The sequence below is a fragment of the Neocloeon triangulifer genome, unplaced genomic scaffold, assembly GCF_031216515.1.
Source record: "Neocloeon triangulifer isolate White Clay Creek 2 clone unplaced genomic scaffold, ASM3121651v1 ptg000005l, whole genome shotgun sequence".
Lineage (NCBI taxonomy): Eukaryota > Metazoa > Arthropoda > Insecta > Ephemeroptera > Baetidae > Neocloeon > Neocloeon triangulifer.
Genome location: NW_026775548.1, coordinates 431,636 through 455,735, shown reverse-complemented (window position 1 = coordinate 455,735; position 24,100 = coordinate 431,636). Strand labels below are relative to the sequence as shown.

The following is a 24,100-nucleotide window of genomic DNA, read 5'->3' as shown; positions in this document are numbered from 1 at the left end:
ATCTAAATTCATATTTAGCTGCAGAAATGTTGTTTTTCTTTTAAATTAAATTGTTGTGAGTAAAACAAAAGAAATTCATTGCTCAAAATAAGTATTCATCTCGTAAAAATAAAATGCGCCGCGCTGAATTTTACTTATTATCAATTTTATTTGTTCACATATTATTAAGTTGTTGAAGTTGTTTGTTCGCAAGTAAAAATTGATTTGCAATTCAGTAACACTCGGTTGGCAGTTCGCAGATGAAGTACCAATGCGAGTCGCAAGGGAGACTGTCCAGCTTGTTGTGGATGCGGACGCAGTCGTCCGCCTTGTCCACGTCGCGTGCCCACAACGGGCTGTCCAGCTCCAGTTTGCTTCCGTCGCGCCACCGGAAATCCTTCTTCTCGCCTCCAGAGTTTTTCGCCGAAACCCACCAACCACGATCTGCAAAAAGATATTAATTCAAATGTAAGAAATTGAAAAGGATTTTACGAGGACTGATTCTTCTGCCGACTGAAGCGATCACGGATGCGTCGTCTTCGTCCTTGATCGTGGCCAAGAGGAGGCCTTGCTTTGTGCAAGTCTCGTTCGCCTCCTTCCACTCCACCTGCGATCGACGACACAAATTATAGACAAAAAATAAATTTAAATGATTAATTATTACGGAAGACGAGTGAGAAAACAAGTACTTCTTGCCGTTGGGCAGCGCCGTCAACAAACCTAATCCTTAAGTACAATAAATTAATTTTATTGTTGTTTTCATTGAAAAATTTTTATATTTACTATCAGGGGCACACCTAACGAAGGAATTCACGTCTTCAAACTACAAATATCAAAATATTATCAAAACGAATCATCATTGAAATTGGAAACAATTATTTCAACCTGTTTATTAGTCTGCTTGGCCAAATCATTCAGCTTTTGATCAAAACTTTTCAGAGTCTGAAATCATGAGAACATAATTAGTGAAAATTTCTTTCTTTCTTTACAACTTTGTCAATTATTAATTTTTTGTACAATAACTACTAAAATTTCTTTGCGATTTCTGTCATTTTCATTAAAAATTGGGGAGACAAAACATGGAAATTTCCAGGAAAAAATTATTTAAACCAAAAAGAGCAAATTTTTTTGACAATGAAAGGACTTAATTTTTGTAAACCTTTTCCTGATCGTAGACGAGTTTAGTCAACCGGTTCAGCTTCTCACTTGTCTCATTGGCATTCTTCGTCAGCTCTTCCAGGATCTCCATTTTCCGGAAAAATTAATAGAAAAAAATTACAAGTCAAATTCTTAATTTGAATCTATGATTTTCATCAGCAGAAATGTTGAGTTTAAATTTTGAATTCTGAAGTTTTCAGTACTTACAATTCAAACGAGAATGATAAAATTGAGATGAAAAAATGCATTTAAGCCATTTACCTTGGATGATGTGTCGATTTGCTGAGGGTTGTTGGCCAAAATTGTGGTGACGAGGCCCACGAAAATCAACAAAAAACGGAGCATCTCTCTAGATTTTGTGCCTCTCATTTTGCGAATATGATTAAATTGTGCACACGACGCGCTTTTATCATTTTCAGCTCCAAAATACACACGAGAAAAAAAAATAATCAAATATATCAGAGTTCAAGGACGCGCGTGATTTTTATAATATACTTTTTAAAATAAAATAGAAACACGTGTGACATTTATGCTATGAATATTTGACCGCAGGCTCTGATAAATTTTCCCATTTAATTTTATTAATTACTCCCTTTTTTAAGCGAAAAGAGCGGCGAGTACGATTGATGAACTTTTGACCTTTTGCAAAATCCGGCTTGGTACACTCAATAGTTATGCAAATAACTTAAACGTGGCAAGTGTGTTAGAAAATTCGTCCGATATTCGAATCAAATTAATTAAATCCAGAAAATTCTTTTCACGATGAAGATAAATTTATAATCTTTATAACAAGATGATTATGATTTATGATCCAGTTTTTATTCAAGTCAAATTAAATCGCAAATTTTATGAGAGTTTTGCAAAATAGCAAAAGGGAAAAAAGGTTAAAAAAAATGAATTATGAAAAATTGAAACCGGGCGAACCTCGTTGCAAAGAAAAAATGAAAAAATATAAAGGACAACTGACCCCAAAGGCGACCTGCGGTCTGCTGGTACTTTAAAACCTAGGGTTTCTTGTGTCCGACTAAACCTAAGTGGGAGGAATTAATAAAAAATTAAAAATAAAATGGGAGGATTTAATTTAATTCAATTTAAAAAATGAATTATTCATTTGTCATAAATATAACTAGAGTTAAGCCGGAGCGTAATGCAACTTATTTAAAAAAAAAATAGCAGAGACCATTTCTGACAAAGTTTAATAAAAATCATTTCAATTCTGAATAAAAAAGCCAAATTCTTTTATTTAAATTAATAAAAACCACAAATGTATTCCGCAATAATTTAATTTCCCTTGAATTAAATCCTCATATTGATCATTTTCTGGCCGAGCTAATTCTTTTACTGGCCGCTAGGTGTGGTGGTGTTGCAGATTTCGGCGAACAAGATAAATTGGCAAGTGCCGGCAGCAGCGCAGCGGAGCGGAAACTATTTCAGGCGCCGCTCTGTCGGCTCATGCGTACTCGCAATGTTATTTTCTCGCCGATCCAGCTTTTGTTGTGTCTGTTGAGTTCACGTCAGGGCCGTGGCACGGCCATATGGGAAACTCGTCCCCGCTAAATACGGAAATATCGCGTTGACTAACTGCCAGAGGGCAGCACAAAACGCTTTTCGATCGTCACGACCCTGGTGGCGGCCACTGAAGCTCACGGTACAACAAGCTGCCGGCTGCCATATTGAATCGAGAAACGAAGCGCGGGAAGCACGTTTCTTTGACAGTTTGGCCGCTTTCCCACGGCCGCAGGCCGTGACAGGCCGAATTCTTGTCGCGCACGAGTGGCCAAAGAGCCAAGGAGTATTCTTAACAGCCACATCATCGGCCCAGGGGCCTACTTCAGCCCCGGCGGGCACGCAATGTGCGAGGTCGTCGGCGCAAGATTACTGAAAACAAACTTTTGGTGAGTGGAAATTTTCTGGAAAATTTCAATAATCATTTATTAATTGCACTTTATTCCAGAGACTGCGCCAGTTTCCCGTCGTGCGCTTCCAATTTAATTTTTCCAACCTGGGAGAGAATACGAGAAAAACGCTGGTGCAAATAAAAATATGTAGTCAACCAAATTGTGGTAAACTGATCTATTTTTCTTCTTCTAATTTTCATTTTTTGCAGGAATCGGAGTTTCTTTTTATTAACTGAGAGTGAAGTTCATCACCTTGTGTTTGGACACCTCATTATTTATCATTTTATCCTTGGTTTTTTTGGAATTAGTAAGATCATGAACTGCGAGAGGTGTACTTGGTTTTTGAATATTTCCTCCTCCAACAGGATACTGGATCTGAGACATCGCGTTTAAAGGAAGTTGAAATTTGAATGTCTCGATGAAAATGAAAAATATTGTCAACTGTTGATTTGATGGTTGCTTTTGTCTTATCCAACAATAAAATTATTGGTTTATACATTTAAATTCTAGCCAGACGTGCTCCACAGTTGTTATATTTTTATTTAATTGTACAGAATTATTCAAATTTGATTTTATTTCGTTTATTATGTATAGTAATAAATAAAAAACTACCATCTTTACATCATTTACAAATTCAACATGGAATCAACATCAAGAATTTGCTTGTGAGGTTAGTCAGCAGAAAGATACAAAACATTTCTTTTGAGGGAAGAAAATTTATATTGCAATTGTAAACGAATAATTTTATTTTTTTAAAAATCTTTATTAACAACAAATTTGATGTAAACGCATTTTTTTTTTAAATCTTTATTAACAACAAATTTGATGCATGCCAGTGGTAAACAACTTAATGGATGTTCACTTGACACTTAGGGATACCAAACCCCCCACAAGAGCAAAATTAATGCAAATAAACCAAATACCTGTAATCCTGAAGAGGTAATTTATTCATGGTGTTGACAAGAACATCATAAAAGTTCACATCTTAAATTCATGATCCTACCAATATCAAAAAGTGATAAAATGAGGTATCCAAACACAAGATAATGAACTGCACTCTCAGTTAATAAAAAGAAACTCCGATTCCTGCAAAAAATGAAAATTAGAAGAAGAAAAATAGATCAGTTTACCACAATTTGGTTGACTACATATTTTTATTTGCACCAGCGTTTTTCTCGTATTCTCTCCCAGGTTGGAAAAATTAAATTGGAAGCGCACGACGGGAAACTGGCGCAGTCTCTGGAATAAAGTGCAATTAATAAATGATTATTGAAATTTTCCAGAAAATTTCCACTCACCAAAAGTTTGTTTTCAGTAATCTTGCGCCGACGACCTCGCACATTGCGTGCCCGCCGGGGCTGAAGTAGGCCCCTGGGCCGATGATGTGGCTGTTAAGAATACTCCTTGGCTCTTTGGCCACTCGTGCGCGACAAGAATTCGGCCTGTCACGGCCTGCGGCCGTGGGAAAGCGGCCAAACTGTCAAAGAAACGTGCTTCCCGCGCTTCGTTTCTCGATTCAATATGGCAGCCGGCAGCTTGTTGTACCGTGAGCTTCAGTGGCCGCCACCAGGGTCGTGACGATCGAAAAGCGTTTTGTGCTGCCCTCTGGCAGTTAGTCAACGCGATATTTCCGTATTTAGCGGGGACGAGTTTCCCATATGGCCGTGCCACGGCCCTGGTTCACGTTAAAAATATTCGGGCGGCCGGTCGCGTGTTTATTTTATACTTCATTATAAATTTATTCGGTCTTTTCGGAGTTGAAAACTCGCGGCGAAATGGGCCTGGAGAGGTTCGAAATCGTCTTTGACAACCCGCAGGCCGTTTTCTACGCCGGCCAAACCGTGACCGGCCGAATTGTGGTCATCAACAGCACGCCCAAATGTTTCCGAGGTGACCAAAACGTGCCTTTCATGAAATAAAATAAATTTTTTCGTTGCAAAACATTTAAAGTTAATTTATGAAGTGTGCAATTGAACCTGAAAAAGTTTTTCCCTAAAAGGAATCAATGTCAAGCTCAAGGGCAGGGCCGAAGTGAACTGGTCGGAGGTCACGGAGCAAGCGAGCAGCCCCCGCCCTACCAACCATCGCAACACCAATGAAGTCACGGAGATTTTTTCCTCGGAGGAAACTTACTTTGAGACGCAGTTCAACGTACTCGGCAGCGGTAAAATTTTAATCTTGTAAATTAAAAAAACAAATAGAAAAAGAGTTCCTTAATTTTTTTTCAAAATAAATAAATGGCAGTTTTTATTTTGACCCACTTCAGGCGTGGGTCAACCGATTTTGATAAAATTTGGCGGGCTGATTCCTTTAGCAAAGGTTTCGAAAGATTTGAAAAATCCCTCAAAATTGCATGCTTTACAGAGGCCCAAATTTGGGCATTTTTTTGAAGAAGATTTTGAAATTAAAAAATATCTCGGTTTCTGTTAGAGATACGTAAAAAAGTATTATGACCAAAGTTGTCGAAAATGAGACGTACTACAATTTTGCCTTGGTGACCAAAGTCTTAGGTCAAAGGTCAAGGTCACTTTTGCCATTATGAACTCATAGATTTGCTGCTGAAGTATCTAGTACATAAATATTTTAAGTTTAAAATAGCCAAAATTTGAGTATGTTAGTAGGGAAGAACATATTACGGTGACTGTATTTCTATTTTCTTTAAAAGTTATTCAGGGTCAAAGGGTGAAAAACGTGGTTTTTCAAGCTTTTTTTTGTGAAAATTTACTTTAAACCTGAATAAATATTTTTCTGCCAGAGTTAGGACATAATATATGATGACAAAAAATGATATAATTGACGATTTCATTCAAATCATGTATCACACATGGTGACCAGGTCACACAAGTTCATTGACCTCGGTGACCTGTGACCTTTTCAAAAATAAAATTCAAGTGTGACACAATTTTTGTAAGAGGGCATCAGCAGGAACATTTTTACAAATTTATTTTCGTTTTTCGTCTGCCGCGGTTAAAGTAATAGTGGATGGAAAGTAAATTGTCACATACAAAAAAAGTTCAAAATACCACCTCTTTCACCTTTTGACCCTGAAAACCTTTTAAACTAAAAATAAACCCAACACAAATGTTTAATAATATGTACTTTCCTACTCACATGTGCAACTTTTGAAAATTTAAATTTTACATAGTAGGTACTTCATTCAGCAGCAAATTTTTGAGTTCATAATGGCAAAAGTGACCTTTTAACTTCTACCTGCGACCTTAGCAAAGTTTTACGTTATTTCAATTCCAACAATTTTGGTTTTAATAGTTATTAGTGTATCTGTAACAGAAACCGAGATATTTTTGATTTAAAAAATCTCCTTTTATAAAAGTGCCCAAATTGGAGCCCCTGTAAAGAAGGCAATTTTGAGAATTTTTCAAAATCATTCGAAATTTTATCTCTACACACTACACACCTAAAGGAATCGGCCTGCCAAATTTTATCCAAATTGGTTGGTGGGTCAAAATTTAAAAAAATAAACTGCCCTTTATAGAATATTTTGGTTCATTTCCATGAAAATTTATTTGAGAAACCCATTTTCCTATCAATTTATATTTGGGCTCTCTACACTTAAAAAAAATCATTTTTTTCAACACAATTCAACTTTCCTTACCAAAAGGTGAGGACGTGAACCTGAACCCTGGCGAGCACTTTTACCCCTTCAACTACGTCCTTCCGAGCAACCTGCCCTCGTCCTTCAAGGGCGATTACGGACACGTCCGCTACACCATCCTGGCCGTGGTGGACCGACCGTGGAAGTTCGACTACGAAGCCAAGGCGGCCTTCACGGTCATCAGCCCCCTCGACCTCAACGCCGACCCCAAATTGGCCGTAAAATCAAATTCACTCAAAATTTAGGAATTATGTTTTTATATAAAATTGTTCGCAGGCTCCGCTTTCGAAGGAAAAGATCAAGATTTTCTGCTGCATGTGTTGCACCTCGGCTCCTGTCTACGCCACCCTCTCCCTCCCCTGCGGAGGGGTGGTGCCTGGAGAGTCGCTGGCCCCCACCGTCGAAGTCGACAACAAATCCAGGGTCTCCATATCGCAAATCAAACTTCAATTAATCAAGGTAAACGAAAATTTGAAACTTCTGTAGCAAAATTTATCAATTATTTTAAATTAGAACCTCGTTTTTTGTTTTATCTCTCCATACTTTTGAATTAAATTCTATAAAACTAACTTAATTTGTCAGGTTGCATACTTTCAAGGGGCGCAAAACTTTGTAATTTACATATTTAACGAGCATCAGAAATAAATCCATATATTGGAGACGGATTTTTAGCTATGAAATGCCTCCAACCACTTCAAAATGGATTTTCGCCTCTTATATACCTTGATCCAGAGAATAAATTTTTTCTTCATTTGTTTCTGATTACAGACCGTGACTTACAAAGCTCGGGGAGGGAACGACAAGAAGTGCAAGGTGAGCATTGCCGAGAAGTACCTTCCCAAGGTCAAGCGGGGAGCGTCCGAGGTGTTCGTCAGGGAGGCCGGCATGCAGATCCCCCCCATGCCTCCCTCCAACCTGGACAACTGCTCCATCATCGACCTCGACTATCACCTCAATGTATAAAACTTAAAATTCAATCCTCCGAAAGAAACGTGTCAAAATTAAAAATTTATAATTACAGGCGTACTTTGTCACGTCCGGTTTCCACTTTGATTTCGAAATGCGGCTGCCCGTGGTGGTCGGGACGATCCCGTTTTCGGCCAACTTCGGCCAGTTCAACGCGCCACAAGCCGCGGAAAATATTATGCCCGTCGGGTGGAACTTCAGTCCTTCGGCGCCCCAATTGGATGAAGCGCCCAACTACCCTGACATGCGTGAGTGTTTTGTTTTGAAATTTATTCTTACAAAAAATGATTAATTTTTAAATTCGCAGCGCCTCCGTCGTACGAAGAGTCCGTGTTTGGCGCCAAAAGCATCCAGGAGAAGTCGGACAATCAGTACATGTTCATGAACAAGAACTTCGCGCCGATGTACCCCGTCTATCGCCAATCCTAGAATCTCTCTCTATTTAAAACTGGGACGACAGAAGTTTTAGTTCATTTCTGAATGTGAATTAAGGCCAAATTTCATCACCAACATCAAAATCGAATTAAATAAATTCGCGACGGGAATTTATTCTGACTGGGTTTGAAAATTGAACTTTGGTGGGGATTTTTTTATAAAAACACGACTGCCTTTACCTAATTTAGAACTTTGTTCCATCAGGACTTCCCTTGAGAGTAAAAGTGAACCCTGTCTGAGACCCTGGTTAAAAAAACGTTTGGGGGTGAAAATTTTTAAATCGCGATTTTGCTGCTAAATTTGGTCTTTTTCCTTTCAGGATGGCGAGGACGCTTGATTCATAATAAATTATTATTGCCGCAATACTCTCTATTTGTAAAGTTCTCCAAGTTTCGATCAAGTTCTATCTCAATTTGATATTATTGCCGGATGATTTTAATTGTTGTTTTGAACACAAACTGTACCTTAAACATAATAATATCTCTGAAAACAGAGAAAGCTTGATGCCGTCTTAAAATTAAAAGCTATTGCTAAGTTAAAATGAACTTCTCGTAATAATGATGTGGTGCAGCTTCAGTCACGCACGTGTGGTAGTATTTTTAAATATTTACTGAATGTCATTGTAACAAAACATGCAGCTTTTTAGCTGAATATATAAATATTCCTCTAACGCATAATGTACAAAAATTTAATTTTTGAAGCAAATTTTGCATCAAATGCGCTGCTTTATTGTGCAGAATTATAAATGTGTATACAAATACATTTGAAGTAATTCTTTTGTGTCTTATTTTACCTCATTTCAGAGGAATGTGATAAAAAAATAGTTGCAACAATTGGAAAAATAGTAAAAATCATTGTAATTTTAATGGAAACTATTATATTTGCATAATATAGAAAATAAAATTCAAATGCGCACTGAAAAATGTTTTTAATTGTAATAAAATTATAAATTTCAATTTTATTCTGTAAATATATGATTAGATTTGATATGAGATTGTCATATTTTTCATTTGCAAGTGAATAAAATTCAAATAAGTAAATTCCAGAATTCATTCAAATTTTTGGATGAAATATTTATAACACATTTTCAGCAGCTCTCCATCTCCAATTAACATGATGAGAAATAGTTAGAAATTATTTTGACGACATTTATTCTTTACAGTTTTCATCCTTTGACGATCCAATAGCGTTGGTGTTATATTTAGATTTGGAAATCACAGGGAATTGCGCATTCATGTGATTTGGGATCAATTGCTATTTTTTCCTTTTAGAAAGTTTTCAATTATAAATTGAAAATAATTTGATATTTATTAAATTTTCAATCAGAGTGATTATTAAGCAATCGAGTTTCCTCATCTGATTGTGAGATTAAAAAAAAATTATAAATGTTTGCTATTGGGATAAAACTTTAAAAGTTTACGTAAAAAAAGGAGTTAAAACTGATGCCACGTGATAAACTCTTCGCCCTCGGCCAAATAATCATGCACCGAGTATGTGCCGAGATGACAGTCACGAAAATTTCTGCAATAATTTTATGAAAATTAGTCTTTTTTTGGAATTATAAAGTAAAAGTAAAATATATCCAAAAATTCCGTGAAGATTTAATGAAGAAAAAAATCGTTCAATTTTCCCAACAAAAGTTTGGACCAATTTTTAGTTAATTAAGTTTTCTGGTTTGCTGCGCGAAATGATTCTAAATTACGAACCGATTAGCATGCAAAATTCGCGATCATAGCCAATAATCGTTGGGAAAACAATTCTTTTTGAAAAAAAGCTTTTTTTAAGAAAAAATTAACACGTGATTTGCAAGTCTGTGCCGGATTAGCGAAGGTCATAGCCAAGTTTATCAGAAAGTGGAGGTCAAAAGCAACACTGGATAAAAAGGGTCGCCCGCAATCTGCTGTTTTCACTCTTCGATTGGGAAAAAAAAGTTTCATTTTGCCGCAGTGAAGACAATTTGTGCAGAATTTCAAAAATGAAGACTTTGGTTCTTTGGATTTTCGTGAGCTGCACCTGTTTCAATTCTGCCCAATCTTACAGTCTGAATGAAGAAGGTCGCGAGGTGAGAGAAATTTGTTCTATTTTTGACTGAATCACACGTATTGAGGCTCGGAGATCAAACAAAATAATAATAATTTCATTCTTCCTTTAATGAAATATTATCCAGTTTTGTCACTTTGAATTAATTTATGAGAAACCTTAATTGAGAAGAAACGAAATTGAATATTAATTAATTTTCCACGCAGTTAATCAACACAACCGAGTGCTGGAGTTTAGAAAAAAAGAAGACCATTCATGAAGCGCCAGGTATAGAGAAGTTCATATTCCGTTGCATTTAAATTTGTAAATTTTTTACTTTTTTTTAGCTAATAAGCGAATTTCCACTCAGATTGTGCGTGATTTAATTATAAGCTAAAATAGAGAAATTTATTCCATTTCTAGCAATATAAATTTCAGACAAGAAGTACATTAAAAATTTACCTTTTTTACGTCTACATTTCCACTCGACTTAATTTTTAATATTTAATATGTCAATTATTCATTATTAAAGTTGCCAATGACGGAAAAGGTTTCCATTTCGCAGAAATTTTTTTCCAAATTAGGTGAAATTTCACCTGTTTTAGGGTTTTATGAAAAAGTGTTATTTATTTGATTGTAATAAGCTCGAGCAATCATTATAATCAAACAAGGGATTTCTTGAATCAAGTTTTCAGCCTCGCAGAAGACAATTTGAGTTTCGAGGGGTGCGGCCGGTGGAACAAAACCAGAAACGACGAACCTCCTCCGTGGTACGTTTTCATCGACTGGCTCGGTGACAACGGTTACGGTGTTCTCGTTTCCGACAGAACAATCGTCGCTTGTAAGAATATAATTGAGCAAGGGTTATTAATTTTTACTGAATTAACTTAAAGATGGAGCGAATTTTGATGACGCGTTCGCCAAAGGATACGAAATGAAGATTTACGCAATGGAATGTTCCGACCAAGCAAATTGCTTCCACGGACGCGGTTTTCTCGGGAAAAAGGTGAATTTCTCGACAATCTATTTGTGCATTCAGATTAATAAAAATTATCATCAATTGATGGATTGCAAAAAAACAAGTCATATATAATTAATACTTTTTAATTTTTTGAATTATATTGCTTTGAAATTTGTTGATAATTTCATTCAATTAATCAAAAGCTTTATATTGAATAAGGAATTCACCATGTGCGTGAATTACAAGAAAAGTAATTTTGCACAAAAGAAGCCAAATTTAATCGACAAAAATGACCGTACACTTGTTATCTGCAACTTTGGCTTTAAAAAAATTGACAAAAAATTCTGCTTTCAGGTGGTGGGCGTGAAGAGTGTGGACGTCAAGTACGGCAGATTCTATTCCAGGCCAATCTCGGTGTTGCAAATCGAAAAAGTGGAATTCTCCGCCAAACTGCAGCCCGCCTGTCTCTGGAACCGAGAAAACCGAAACGATGCAAACGAAGCATTTCATTATTTTTACATCGTCAGTAAAAGTTTTTATTTTTCGGTTTGTTTCGCTTCACTGAATTGTAGAAATATTTTTTGAAGACAACTTTCGCTTTAGATAAAATTGGAATGATTTGTTTTGATCAAAATTTTTAACTTTCCAATATTTTCGTTTTAGTATGAAATGAAAAGGACAAATTTTCTGCCGGAGGAAAGATGTTTCAGTCGCCCAAAGATTGTGAAATGGCAATGCGATCTCTACGGCGAATCGATCTGCACGTCCGCTGAAAGACGTAAGTGAACAATTCAGTCTTTGTATTTTCTCAAGATGCGACTTCGATGCCGTGAATTTATGTCTTGAGATTTTCATCAAAATAATCTCTGGAAATATAAACAAAAATTTGGCTGTTGTTTCTCCTTCAAATTTTTATTGATTGTAAAATTGCTAAATGTAGTCAAAATTGAAAATTTATCACTCATTTCAACAAGAAGAAAATTAATTTGTTGCCCTAATTTTGAAACAAAACCAAACATTTCCTAAATAAACATTTTATTACGCAAATCTTCTCATTTAATTTTCTATTTTCCAGACACGGCCACGGACTATTTGTACGTCGAGCGAGAAAACCGGTTTTATCTTCGCGCACTCTTCACTAGGTTGTACGCGAAAAATTTCACCGCGTGGCTCGATTTGCTGCCCTTTGCACGTCAAATCGCCTCCGCGTCTGTCGATTTGGGAATCCGCAATTCCTCCAATATCAGAGATTAATTAAGAAAAACATTTCTTCGTTAACAAAAACCATGCATAATAGAAACTAGCGTGGCGCTGATGGACGTTTCAGGACTTCCTCCACATTTAATTAATTGATATGTTGACGAGTCAGCCAAGAATGAAGATGCAAAAAAATTTGGTCTCACTTTTCAATTCAAGATCAGAAATTAAATATTAAAATATGTTGAAAAAAAAAACAAAAATAATAATAATAATAAACGGGGCTTTCTCTTTGTCACTTTGTTCATGTTGTACTTTTATTTGCGGAAATCACTTATTAAAATTAACTATGAATAATTTACTCTCTTATTAAAGAAACAGTAAATTTTGCAAGAACTTAAGAAACACATACAATTTTGATGATGAAAAGAAGGGAGTAAATTCATTGTTGAAAAAATAAATGAATATATGCATAATTGACGCATTTTAACCGTTTTTTAATGTTTCGTTATTTGCATAATGAAGAGCAAGAGGTTATTCCAGGAATCAAAAGCCTTTTGCCAGTCTGAATTCAAGTTTATTGAAACTGGACTATTTTTAGCACCAAAATTTTGATTGTTTGATTAAAGGTAAAAAATTTGTCATTTTTTTTAATCGGTTTTTTTCACTCTATTTCTTGTGAACAACATTTTAGAGAAAACTGTTTCATACAAAACTTGAAGGAAATTTAATTGTGCACATTTATTGTATTCAAAATTTTCCTCTCAACCCACATCATCGCCAAGGAAAATTCTACAAACATCCAAACGCCAAATCCTGCGACTTCATTTGTGGGCTTCCCAGCGACTTCAACGTTTTTTAAATAATAAATAAGTAAATAAATATTTCCTTATACAATTTTGTTTCAATAGATCATAAAAATTAATTTCTTCAACCAAAAAAATTTCTATGAATGTCAAAACAAAACTTGCTAGTAAGAATTTAATTTCGAAATCAAATCAAAATTTTAATATATATTCGCAACTCAATAAATAAATTTGTATAATAACGAAAGTAAAAAATTATTATCAAAGTAATTTATCTTGTAAAATGCCGCTGAGCGCAAAGCGAGCTCTAGATTTATTTCGATGACTTAATTAGGCATAAAGGAGACCAGCTTTCCATTCAAGTCAATTATTTCTATTAATTTTTATTTCCAAATTTTTAAACTGCATTAAAAAGTTTAAAATTTTCTTTGCCGGGCTGAAACAAATATTTAATAATTAAAAAATAATCTTGCTGTTCAAAATATGCTGAAATTATTACAATTCGATCAATTGAAATGATTTTGAGCAGTCAAAAGGACCTTGGGTTGTTAGTTTTCAGATCAAGCGAATTGGGACAAACTTTTGACCTTTGGCCGGACAAGGATGCAAACGCAAATAAGAGTTAAAATTTATGTTAATAACTTATTGCGAATCACATAATCACGCAAGTCTTGACAAACAATTTAATCAGAATGATTTATTTCTGTAATTTTTTTTTACTGCAAATGTCTTTCTGGAAATTTTTTCAACGCTTACCTTTTTTCAATTTGGTCCTCTGTTAAATAAAAGGACGATAATATATTAAATATCTTTAGAGCAATCAAATGAGCAAACTTTTTATATTTATTCAACACTTTTCCTTTTCATTGCCGAAAAATCAATACATATTTTAAAATAAAATTGCTTATATTTGTACTCAAAACTTTCTACAGGAATGTAAGACCTGCATCGCTTTTGTGCAATAAAAGGGGAATGAATTTTAATTCATTACTCATACCATTAATTTGATAATTTTTAATAGAAATCGCGGTCGCTCAATTCTGATCTGCTCTGCGCGTGCTTTGGGGCATCGTTGAAGGTCAAGACCAGTTTTGCAGGTGATTCGCAAAAGAATCAAACCTGCAGCTTTTAGCTGAGCTCTGTTTTCTCACCCAGCAACAGGTGATCGTGGCAAAAAGTAAACAATTCGTTTATTTGGTACTTTTAATGAGATTTGCAGTCGAAATAATTTGAACATATATTTTGCGCTTTTTATATATTTTCAAACTTTTTACTTTTAAAAGTTTTCAAATGCACAAAATCTGCTAAAATAATCTTGCTAGAATTGAGAATATAATTGTTCAAAACGGAATTTCTTCTTCAATTTTAAAGGTTGTACTTTAACTCATGCCATGTGAATTATTAATTACGGTTAAATTTGTTTCGTCCTAATTTGAAGAAAATTCACTTCATTTGTCGTTAACTGAAAAAAAAAAATAGTTTGACATTGACGGATTTACTTTTAATACGCGCGTGATTGCGAATTTGGGTTGCGAAAGTGAGTAATTGAACTTTTGTCCGGCCAAGGGTCGTAAGTTTATCTGAATCCGCCTGCAGATCTGAAAACAAACAACCCAAATTGCCTAAATTTAACTCTCGAGATTATTGTTCCAATCGAATTTCAATCATTCAGGCAGATTTTGATATTTCAACAATGAGAATTATATTTTTTAATTATTGAGGGTTAATATTTTGGAGGCAGTCCCGATTTACGTGATGCAAAGATGAATTGGTTGCCAATGAGTCGTGAAACAAGATTTGAACTTAACGGTTTTGGTGAAATTTACATTAAACATTACAGACTAAAAAAAAAAAATTATAATTCCTATATTAGAGGCATTTTTTTTTTAAATTTCACACACATTTCGGTGGTAAAGATAATTATACTCTTCAATATAATATAATATAATATAATATAATAGCGAATGAGAACAAGAAATGTTGGGTGACTTAAATTTTTAGCAATTGCGCGGAGAGAGGGTCAAGGTTTATCAATCGCCCCTGGCCTGCTATAGAATTTTCACTTTTTTGTTTTGCGAGACTCGCCACAGCAGATCGAGACGAGCATTCAGAACTACAGGTTGGTCTCCTTTTATTTCCATTATAGAGGGATATTTTTTTTCTAATTTTTCTGATTAAAAGCCCCTCAAAAATACTTCAAAAAATTAAAATCATTTTAGCATATATTGCAATTTTTATTGAGGTTGGGGGGAAATTATAACGAGAACTTTACGTTTTTGCACTTTGATCATTTCAAATTTTCGTGCACGAAATAATGGAAATTAAATTCAGTATTCAGAAAAATTTCTCCAATTTAATTAAGTTGAGTTTCAAAATGTAAAATTTTTTGGAAATACTTTGGTGTTGATCTAAAAAAAATCGTACAGGTTCAGAATGGGGGGTGGAAAGTGGATTTGGATTGCGGCCGTGCTCTGCACTTTGTCTGCTTCTGCCCAGTCTTGGCGGGATAAGGTGAGTGTTTTGATATTTACATTTTGATTTTATAATTCACTTTTCCAAAAATAAAAAAAGAAGTAAAACGCGGGTTTTCAGAAAATTTTTTGGGGGGTCAGGCAATGACAAAGAGTATCTTATCAGCCTATGCCCTTATTTGAGCTTGCGGAAGGCAAGCTCCAATTCTATATTATTTGGGCATTTATTTTTAATTTTATTTTCAATCATAAGGAAGATCGTTATTTGTACCTTGAATTGAAATAGCGAAAAAATATAATTAGCTGATAGAAAAAAGTCCAGGCTAAATTAATTTAATTTGGCTGGTGGGCTATTTTTCCCTCAAAGTATTTGTCAGAACAAAATTAAATTTATTCTATTTGTCCTCCCTGACTTTTCTTTGTGTTCCTTCGTAAAATCAGATTTGTTAAAACAAATTAAATTAAAATCTACACAGGAATTAAATTTCACGGAGTGCTGGAATTATGGAAAAAACAAATCCGTTTTTGAAGCTCCAGGTATGATAATTTGAATTAAGTCGAAGCGGAGAATTTAAAAGCTGAGTCAAAATTCACTGTAAATATTGAATAAAAATTTATTCAAATCAGAAAAACTAGTGACAATTTTTGAGCTAATCTCCCTCGGATTTGAGTTTTGGTGAACAAAATGACGGAAAATAATTGTTGAAATGCAGTTTTCAGTTTGGCCGAAGACAATTTGAGTTTTGACGGTTGCGGAACCTGGAATAGAAGCGATGGAAACAATAAAACCACTCCGTGGACCGTTTTCCTCGTAGATCCGGAAGGATCTTATCAGGAAAGTGTCCTCCTATCCGACCAAACAATTATTTCCGAAGGTATAATTAATTATATGAGCTCGAAAAAATATAAACTCGTCCCTAAAAATAAAGTTTCAAAACTAACAAGCCTTAGAGAGATTGAATGAATTTTTTTTATCTTGGAACAACAACATGATTTGTATTTTTAGCTGGTTTCAACAAAAGAAAAGACTCAAAGATTTTCGGCGGCGCTTGTGTCAACCAAACTGACACGGCAACTTGTTTTGAAGGCCGAGGTTTGCTCAGCCAAAAGGTGAGAATTTCTTAGAAAATTATCCGCTAATTACTTCACAAAATTGAAATAAAAATTCATTTTCCCTTACATTGGTCGTTAAATGAATTGAAATATTGTGTTCCATCTTTACAACAATTTTCAAGTTATTCATTATATTTCTGTCTTGGTTTGAATAGAAAAACTAAGCGTGAGAAATAATTGCAGGTGCTGGAAGTGACAAAAGTCGAAGGGAAGCACGGAAGATTTTTCACAACGACGGTCCTGATTTGGCGGATTGAAAAGGTGCAATTCTCGCCCACTTTGCAACCGGTTTGCCTGTGGAACGGGGACAACCAGAACGACGAACACGAAATCTTTTACGATAACCTTTTCGCCCCGGTCAGTGAAATCAACAATTATATAGAGCGATGTTTTCCAAGCACAAATTTTAAGACATTTTAAAGCAAAAATTCAATAAATGATTATTATAAATTCATATTTTGCATAAACAGGAGGCAAAGTGTTACTCGTATAGAACGATCCAAGAACGGGAATGCGACCTTTACGGGAATTCAATCTGCACTGGACGGGAGGGTAAGTAAAGAAAAATTGGACACGCTTTCCTATGCAGACAAAAGTTATAAATTTAAATTAATCGTTTGCAGGGAACCAGCTGGAATATTTGTACAATGAACGCGACGGGCGATTCTTTCTGCGCGCAATATGGTATTTCTCCGAACACAATGGCAAACGTGAGCCCATAATTTTCTTCATTGCGATTAATTAAGAGGAACTTCGGTAAATATTTTTATACCTGAGAATGTGCGAAAGTCTAAATTTCATGACCGACGTTGAAATCGTGTTACAGCGAAACTACTTTAAACAAAAATTATCGGTTTCGCTCTTTAAATTGCGTCTTTTGGACAATTAGAAAAAGTTTAATTTGCGGCGGTTTGAACTCAATTATGATGCGGTTCATTGCAGGCTTTGTTCTGGTGTTGACGGACTTGCTGCCCTTCATGAGTCAAATCGTCGCCGCGACCGTCGACTTGGCCTGGGTGCCCAAAACTCCCGAGTCAAAAACAAAAACAAGTTAATATTCTTCCCATTATTTCCAATTTTGTTTTTTGATCGACGTAAGTTTTATTTTCTTCAAGATTTCCAAAGTTTTCCCGGCTGCGGATTTGCAACGGGCCCAGCAAGTCCTTGGCACGCCACATTAACCCTCCAAACGGACCCAAAATATTTTTGGGCAGCGACTTTCATTTCCAAACGAGCCCTCGTCACAGGTTTTCAATTTTACTAATTCATAAAAATGGATAGACTCAAATCATTTAATTAATTAAGCTGCCCATTTGCTTATCGGCAAGGACGGAAAACCTTTGAAGGCGAACGACGTGGTTGTGAAGCTCGGAACGCAAAATTCCTCACAATTGCAGGTAAAAGCTAAAAATATTTTGGAAAAGTTTAAAAAAAAAATAATAATACAATTAAAAAAATATTTTTATTTTCCATTTTCTCTCTCAATTTTGATTCAATAATTTTTTTCGAATGCGTCTGCGTCTGCAGGTTTCAAAAATAGTGTTGCACCCCGGATACAACGTGAGCAGGGGCGACTTGAGGGACGATGTCGCCATCGTCATCTTGAGCACCGAAGTTCAATTGAGCGATGAGGTGCGGCCGATTTGTCTTTGGAACGACGTTTATCAACTCGACAAAATCGTCAACAGAACTGGCTCGGTGAGAGCGGAAAAATTATATAATTTGATTGCTCAATAATTAATTGGAAAGGTGTGGAGTTCGTCGAAACCTGAAGTCCTTCAAGAGACGCGAGTCCAGGTGGTTTCGCACCAGGAGTGCTTCAACAACGACCGAAGCTTCTTCTCCACTCACCTGCGGCCGACGGAAAATTTTTGCGTCGGATTCCCTACAAATCGTGAGGATTTCGTTGTATTTTTTTACTTTTTAAAGATTAAAACAAAATTTTGCAGAGAGCGGCGTGTGCGTGGGCGAAGGCGGCGAAGGATTTTCCTTGTACGATGAAATTTCCAAACGCAATTTTCTGCGCGGCGTCGCCATCTTGGTCAACGACAGTGAGGGCAGCAAAGGTGACGTCAGGGGGTGCAACCCGAAGCGCTACACTTTAGTAGCCGATGTGACCAACTACATTGCCTGGATTGTTGATAACACCCCCGACATATGAATTATCTACGTTTTATAAAGCAAAATAAATAAATCCAGGCAAACTGGAGGGTTTTTAATTAGAAAAAATTGGTTTCTGAATGTGGAATAAAAGGTGTTGAAGTTTTATTATTCTTCTTTATTTTAAATTTAGAAACATTTTCCACAAAAATTTTTCTTATAATTTACGCATGAACTTGTTTCATAATTAGTGCCAACCCAGAAATCATGGTCTGGAATATACTAGCTATATACCTACTTATTTAATAAGGATTTTTTTACCAGAGAGTTTTGATACACGAGATTTGGAAATGTTCATTAATTTACTCAAAATAAAATTTCTTTTTCAAAAATGTCTATTGCCTGTAATCAGCCAATTTATTGGCACCAGAAGGACTAAAACCTTGATTAGTCCTGGGAAGAATGGTTTTAACCTGGAAAAAATTCTTGCCAGTCTGATTTTTTACCATCATTGAGATACATTTCCTGAGATTTCCCAAGGTTTTCCCCAGCCGCTTCTCTTTCCAGGTAAAAAAAAATACTTTTGAAAGGTGGCGTTTTGAATTTTTGTAGTAATGTTTCTATTCCTTGAACAGACATCAGACCAACGCCATTAGATAAGAAATTTCATTGGCTTTCAAAAACGTACCACGTTTAATAAAATGAGGCTATTTTTGGCCCCAAAATTTTGATTGTTTGAACAAAGGTAAAAAATTAATCATTTTTTTTTATTGGGTTTTAGCTCTAGCTCTTGTGGAAAACATTTTAGAGAAAAATGTTTCAAACAAAATGTATAGAAAATTTAACTGTGCACATTTTTTGTATAAAACATTTTCTTCTACATCCAAATCGGCAAAAGTAATAAATGCGGAAAAGTTGAAATATGAGGTTTCCTGCTCCATGTTAACCATATGGGTTTTTAAACTTTTCCGCAATCATAACTTTTGCCGATTTGGATTTAGAAGAAAATGTTGAATACAAAAATTTGCACAATTAAATTTCCTATAAGTTTTGTTTGGAAAAATTTTCTCAAAGATATTTTCCACAAGAGCTGCAGCTAAACAACCAATAAAAATATGACACATTTGTTACCTTTGTTGAAACTATCAACAATTTTTGCGCCAAAAGTAGCTATTTTTTAATAAACTTGGTAAGTTTTTTAAAGCCAATGAAATTTTCTATCACATGGCGTTGGTCTCATTTCTGTACAAGGAACAGAAAAATTACAAAAAAATAAAAATAATAATAATAAATACGCCACTTTTCAAAGGTATTTTTTTTTACCTAGATAAGGAAGCGGAAGGGAAAATCTCAGAAAATGTATCTCAATGCACCCACATTAGATGGCAAAATATTCAGACTGACATGAATTTTTCTAGGTTAAAACTATTCTTTCCTGGACTAATAGAGTTCTAAGTCCTTCAGGTGCCAATTAATTGGGTGATTTTTGAGAGAAGCATAGAAAAAAGATGGAAATCAACTCACACAAAACAGAAATATTATACAAAAAATATATTTATTTTCCCTCGGAAGCAATAATTTTGATTTACTGTAACCAAAGTGCATGATTTCTGCTTGGAAATTATCAACAATTGTGGTTAATTAGCAAAATGCGCCTTTATTCGATCATTTGAAAAGTAAAAAAAATTTTGCAGGTGCTTAATTATAGCACTCGGCAGGGAGTTCGCAAACGAAATCAAACTTTACTTCTTCGCAATAATTAGAGGTTGCCAACCTTCCGTTTGCCCAATCTTTGATGTAGACGCAGTTGCCGTCTCTGTTGGCATTGCTGTTCCACATGGTGCTGTTGAGAAGCAACTCGCTTCCGTCGCGCCACCGGTACTCCTTTTGCCCCTCTTTCGAAACAATCTTCCTGCCCGACAAGAACCACCCTTGCGCTGAAATTGCAATTAAAATCTCAGCATTTGTGCAAACTCGAAATGTTGAACTCACATTCAAAATTGCTGCTGTGATCGGCCACCAAGTCTGCGTCTTGCTGATTATGGAGCGTCGCCAAGTGAAGTCCCATTTCGGTGCAAGTCTGGTTAGCCTTGCTCAAGCCTTCCTATATTTGGAAAAAAAATTAACCAGAAAATGAAAATTGCTCGATCGCTTACTCGAATTCCAGCAGAAAAGAAGTACTGTTTCTTGTTACGAAGAGTTACTAAGTTGGCTGAACCTGAGGAGAAAAATTTATAAAAATTCTATATAATTTTGGTTCTTTTTAACTTACGAGCGAGTTTGCATTGGACCTCCGGGAATGTGAGTTCAAATAACTGGGAAAAGGAAATTTTGGCTCAAATAAAAAATGCGGTTTTGTTTGTTCACCTTCAAGTGACGCTCCACGAGCTTTGAAATTTCGTCCAGCTTTTTTCTGTCCTTGTTCCTGTCCCCTTTAATTTTCTCCACTTGAGACCAAATCTGTAATTAAATTATAGCACTGAATTTGGCATCAAGCAAACGGCATAATTAGTACCTCAACGTGTTGTTTGTCCAACTCAGTGAACTTTTCCCCCAAACGTTTCTCCGACTCTTGATTATCTTTTGCCATCTTTTCGTCCCTTTCCAAGATCTACACGAAAATTGCAAATCTTTTTATAATCAAATAGATAAACATTTAAATTCGGCAATTAAACTCACGAAAGCGTTTGTATGTTTTAATTTTCCATAATTTAGTTCACCTGATTGTGGCGTTTGTCTACGTGTTTTTCCAAATCATGCAACTTTTGGTACGTCTCGCCAGCTTGGTTGGACACATGACTGAATACCTGCAATTAAAAAAATAATGTATATTTTTACCCAGAAACAAAATGGGATGTGAAATTTCATTATTTTAATTTGCATTCAAAAGATTTTTTCCATTTCCTACCTGCAGTTGGCGACGCTCAGATTTTCTTTCCAACTCGTCAAATTTGTGATTAACCTGCGTGGCTTGATTCACAAATTCCTGGGCCACCTGCAGACAATTTAGGCACAGAGTTTATTAAAACAATTTCTACTGAATAATATTTTGATGTAATTCTTACTTGAAAGTGGCGCTGCTCAACGAGTTTGGCCAATTCGTGCAGCCTCTTGTCGGTACCATTCAAATTTGTATCATCCTCATCATTCTTCGTCGTTATATTCGCCATAATCTGTTAAATTTTTTTTTTTAAATTTCATTCGTACTACTTTCTTGGATTGATTAATTACCTGATCATAGAGTTCTTTTGTGAATTGGTTCGGCCTCTCTATTTCTTCGTTCTGCAAATTTTTGGAAAAGAAACTAATCAATATGAATTTCAGTTATAAAAAATGTACATCGCACTCTTATTACGTGGGAAGAAACAATTTAATCAAAAATAAAATCGCCCAAAATAAATACAAATGATTTTAAAATAAGATCTTTAAAATTTGTAATGTTTAAATACTTTTTGAATGTAATTAAAAGTTTAAGACAAATCGTTTATCAAAAATAGAATTGGATGAAATTGATTTTTGAAAAATTATTTACTGCACCTTGCTTGGTTGGTCTTGACGGGGGTCGTCGGCCAGGACGGTGGCGAGCATGCTAAAGAAGAGAAATCGGAGCAGCATCTTTCTTCCTTTTCTCTCCGGAATCGCGATTTGCGAATGATTAAATTGGGCCGACGACGCGCCTTTTATAACAGGCCTTAAATCACTGCCCTTGGCCCTGGACCAAAACAATAACGCGAGAAAGAGACACGCAAATAATATTATTGTAGAAAAATACATAATTCAATATTGTATTTCCGAGCTTAACTTTAATTTGTACTGCAGGAGAAAAAAAATGATAATATGAAAAATCAGTTAAAAATATTGCAAAAATTCTTTAATTTAACAAAACAAAATTTTGCTTTAATTATCATGCAATTATATTTGTTTCAGGCCACACGTGCCCTTTGCGAATTCATTTTGCGGCCAAGGTTCTTTCCAATGTGACAAAATAAATATTCTGATGACCTCAAGCCTGCCAAAATAACTTTTATATCGCCTTCTTTGCCCTTGGATGCTGAAAATAAACAACCAAAAACAATTATATTTTTCAGGCGATTTTAAAACTTATCGAGATTGGCAGAATAATTGCGTACACTTTGAGGTTCTTAAATACTTTTATCACCTGCACCTGAACAACAAATACGCAAGTTCTTATTTTTGGCTTGTACAAAGAATTTGCTTTAATCTATATTTGTGGATTGTGAAAATAGTTTTTTTTTTAATTTTATAAAAACCTAATAATTTTTTCTCATTCAAAGTTCAAAGGCGTTTATTTATTTTTTTTTTTTTTTACTTCCAAAGTCTCGTCAGCTAATGGAGCGAGGCGCCAAAAAATGGAGTTTGATACTTGCAGATTCAATCAGCGTCTTTGACCTCTATGACCCTGATGGCGACGCAGATTTGAAGCAAGAAAAAAGCTGCAGATTTAAATGAAAACAAATCTCAAGCAAAATAATGAATTTTTATTAAAACGTTGAAGTTGATTTTGTCTTTTTGCGTTCGTTTAGGCACGTTTTGGCAAAAGGTCTTCACTTTGTCAAAGGAATAGGAATAAGAACAAACAAAATGAACGCCTCTTGACAAATTTTTGATATGATATGCCACCGAAATCTTATCACTTTTAACTAAATAGGAATTTGATTTATCACTGCAATTGTATACAATATACCATTTTATTTTTTTAACTAAATCTCCCAATGCTGATTATTTTGATGGAAAAAGTGGAACCATTATTTTGGCCTTGGATGGAAAAGAGCACTTGGCAATTTCCGGCAATTTCTAATTATCTTTTCCCCATTTGTCTGCCAAATCGAATCACAACTGCAGATCGAGTGAAATTAAAATCTCTTAAAATATTAGTTATTGCGATATCTCATTTCTTTTCACAATTTTTTATGCAATATGTGGAGAGTCTTTTAATTTTTAATCATTTAGTTTCGATCGTTTAATTTAAATTTAGTACAAATTAAATGAATTAATAAAAATAATACATTAATAAATAAAAACGTTCAATATCAAGTTTTGGACGAACTTTTTTATATTTTTAGTCTCTTCTATGCAAGGTTTTGATTCAAAATTATTTGGAACTAGTTCTGCTCAAATAAGGAGAACACAGAACTGTGTTAGATATCCCAATTTAGGAAAAACAAAATTTCGTAATCATAAAAGTGGCCATGGCGACCAAAACAATATCATGTTTTGATAAACACAAGTCCTGAGTTGAACGGATGTTTTGTGCGTGTTTCGTGATATTTCCAATGTATCTGAAAACTTATAATGACGGTGCTAACTTCCACAATTTTGGTTTTAATTTGTTGGACACGAAGCAGGAAGATGCAGCCTGGCTA

At 35.1% G+C, this 24,100-nt stretch overlaps 5 protein-coding genes across 8 annotated transcripts; 3 read left to right on the top strand and 2 right to left on the bottom strand.

Moving 5' to 3' along the window:
• Positions 1-139: 139 nt before the first annotated feature.
• Positions 140-5,055, bottom strand: LOC132193814 (C-type lectin domain family 1 member B-like). Of its 3 annotated transcripts, XM_059614719.1 has the most exons (8): positions 5,012-5,055; positions 1,399-1,499; positions 1,139-1,222; positions 865-921; positions 763-802; positions 644-705; positions 472-586; positions 140-423 (listed from the first exon to the last, which is right to left on the bottom strand). In XM_059614719.1, the coding sequence occupies exons 2-8, from the start codon at positions 1,480-1,482 to the stop codon at positions 212-214; spliced, it is 654 nt and encodes a 217-aa protein (XP_059470702.1). In that variant the 5' UTR covers positions 1,483-1,499; positions 5,012-5,055; the 3' UTR covers positions 140-211. The 3 variants fall into 3 exon arrangements, with proteins under 3 accessions (XP_059470702.1, XP_059470701.1, XP_059470700.1); XM_059614718.1 differs by lacking the exon at positions 5,012-5,055 and having other exon boundaries at positions 644-699; positions 1,399-2,142; XM_059614717.1 differs by lacking the exon at positions 5,012-5,055 and having other exon boundaries at positions 1,399-2,136.
• LOC132193813 (arrestin domain-containing protein 17-like) lies at positions 4,431-8,972 on the top strand. The gene is made up of 7 exons (XM_059614716.1): positions 4,431-4,925; positions 5,035-5,199; positions 6,655-6,866; positions 6,925-7,107; positions 7,417-7,605; positions 7,670-7,862; positions 7,922-8,972. Exons 1-7 carry the CDS (start codon positions 4,811-4,813, stop codon positions 8,041-8,043), a joined length of 1,179 nt encoding a protein of 392 aa, XP_059470699.1. The 5' UTR covers positions 4,431-4,810; the 3' UTR covers positions 8,044-8,972.
• A 967-nt stretch (positions 8,973-9,939) lies between these two features.
• LOC132193821 (uncharacterized) lies at positions 9,940-12,531 on the top strand. 2 transcript variants are annotated; one of them, XM_059614728.1, is made up of 7 exons: positions 9,940-10,111; positions 10,296-10,356; positions 10,757-10,909; positions 10,962-11,074; positions 11,384-11,551; positions 11,693-11,807; positions 12,105-12,531. In XM_059614728.1, exons 1-7 carry the CDS (start codon positions 10,025-10,027, stop codon positions 12,281-12,283), a joined length of 876 nt encoding a protein of 291 aa, XP_059470711.1. In that variant the 5' UTR covers positions 9,940-10,024; the 3' UTR covers positions 12,284-12,531. The 2 variants fall into 2 exon arrangements, with proteins under 2 accessions (XP_059470711.1, XP_059470710.1); XM_059614727.1 differs by having other exon boundaries at positions 11,384-11,575.
• Positions 12,532-15,015: 2,484 nt separating this feature from the next.
• Positions 15,016-18,884, top strand: LOC132193919 (uncharacterized). The gene is made up of 14 exons (XM_059614874.1): positions 15,016-15,151; positions 15,459-15,543; positions 15,980-16,040; positions 16,217-16,378; positions 16,510-16,613; positions 16,800-16,973; positions 17,087-17,168; positions 17,240-17,326; positions 17,559-17,666; positions 17,732-17,863; positions 17,922-18,013; positions 18,144-18,314; positions 18,366-18,510; positions 18,566-18,884. The coding sequence occupies exons 2-14, from the start codon at positions 15,466-15,468 to the stop codon at positions 18,775-18,777; spliced, it is 1,608 nt and encodes a 535-aa protein (XP_059470857.1). The 5' UTR covers positions 15,016-15,151; positions 15,459-15,465; the 3' UTR covers positions 18,778-18,884.
• Positions 18,885-20,353: 1,469 nt separating this feature from the next.
• LOC132193920 (uncharacterized) lies at positions 20,354-22,408 on the bottom strand. Its single transcript, XM_059614875.1, has 11 exons — positions 22,254-22,408; positions 21,948-21,998; positions 21,782-21,889; positions 21,625-21,711; positions 21,437-21,523; positions 21,232-21,327; positions 21,084-21,176; positions 20,989-21,031; positions 20,873-20,934; positions 20,709-20,820; positions 20,354-20,653 (listed from the first exon to the last, which is right to left on the bottom strand). Exons 1-11 carry the CDS (start codon positions 22,329-22,331, stop codon positions 20,415-20,417), a joined length of 1,056 nt encoding a protein of 351 aa, XP_059470858.1. The 5' UTR covers positions 22,332-22,408; the 3' UTR covers positions 20,354-20,414.
• Between the last annotated feature and the right edge of the window lie 1,692 nt (positions 22,409-24,100).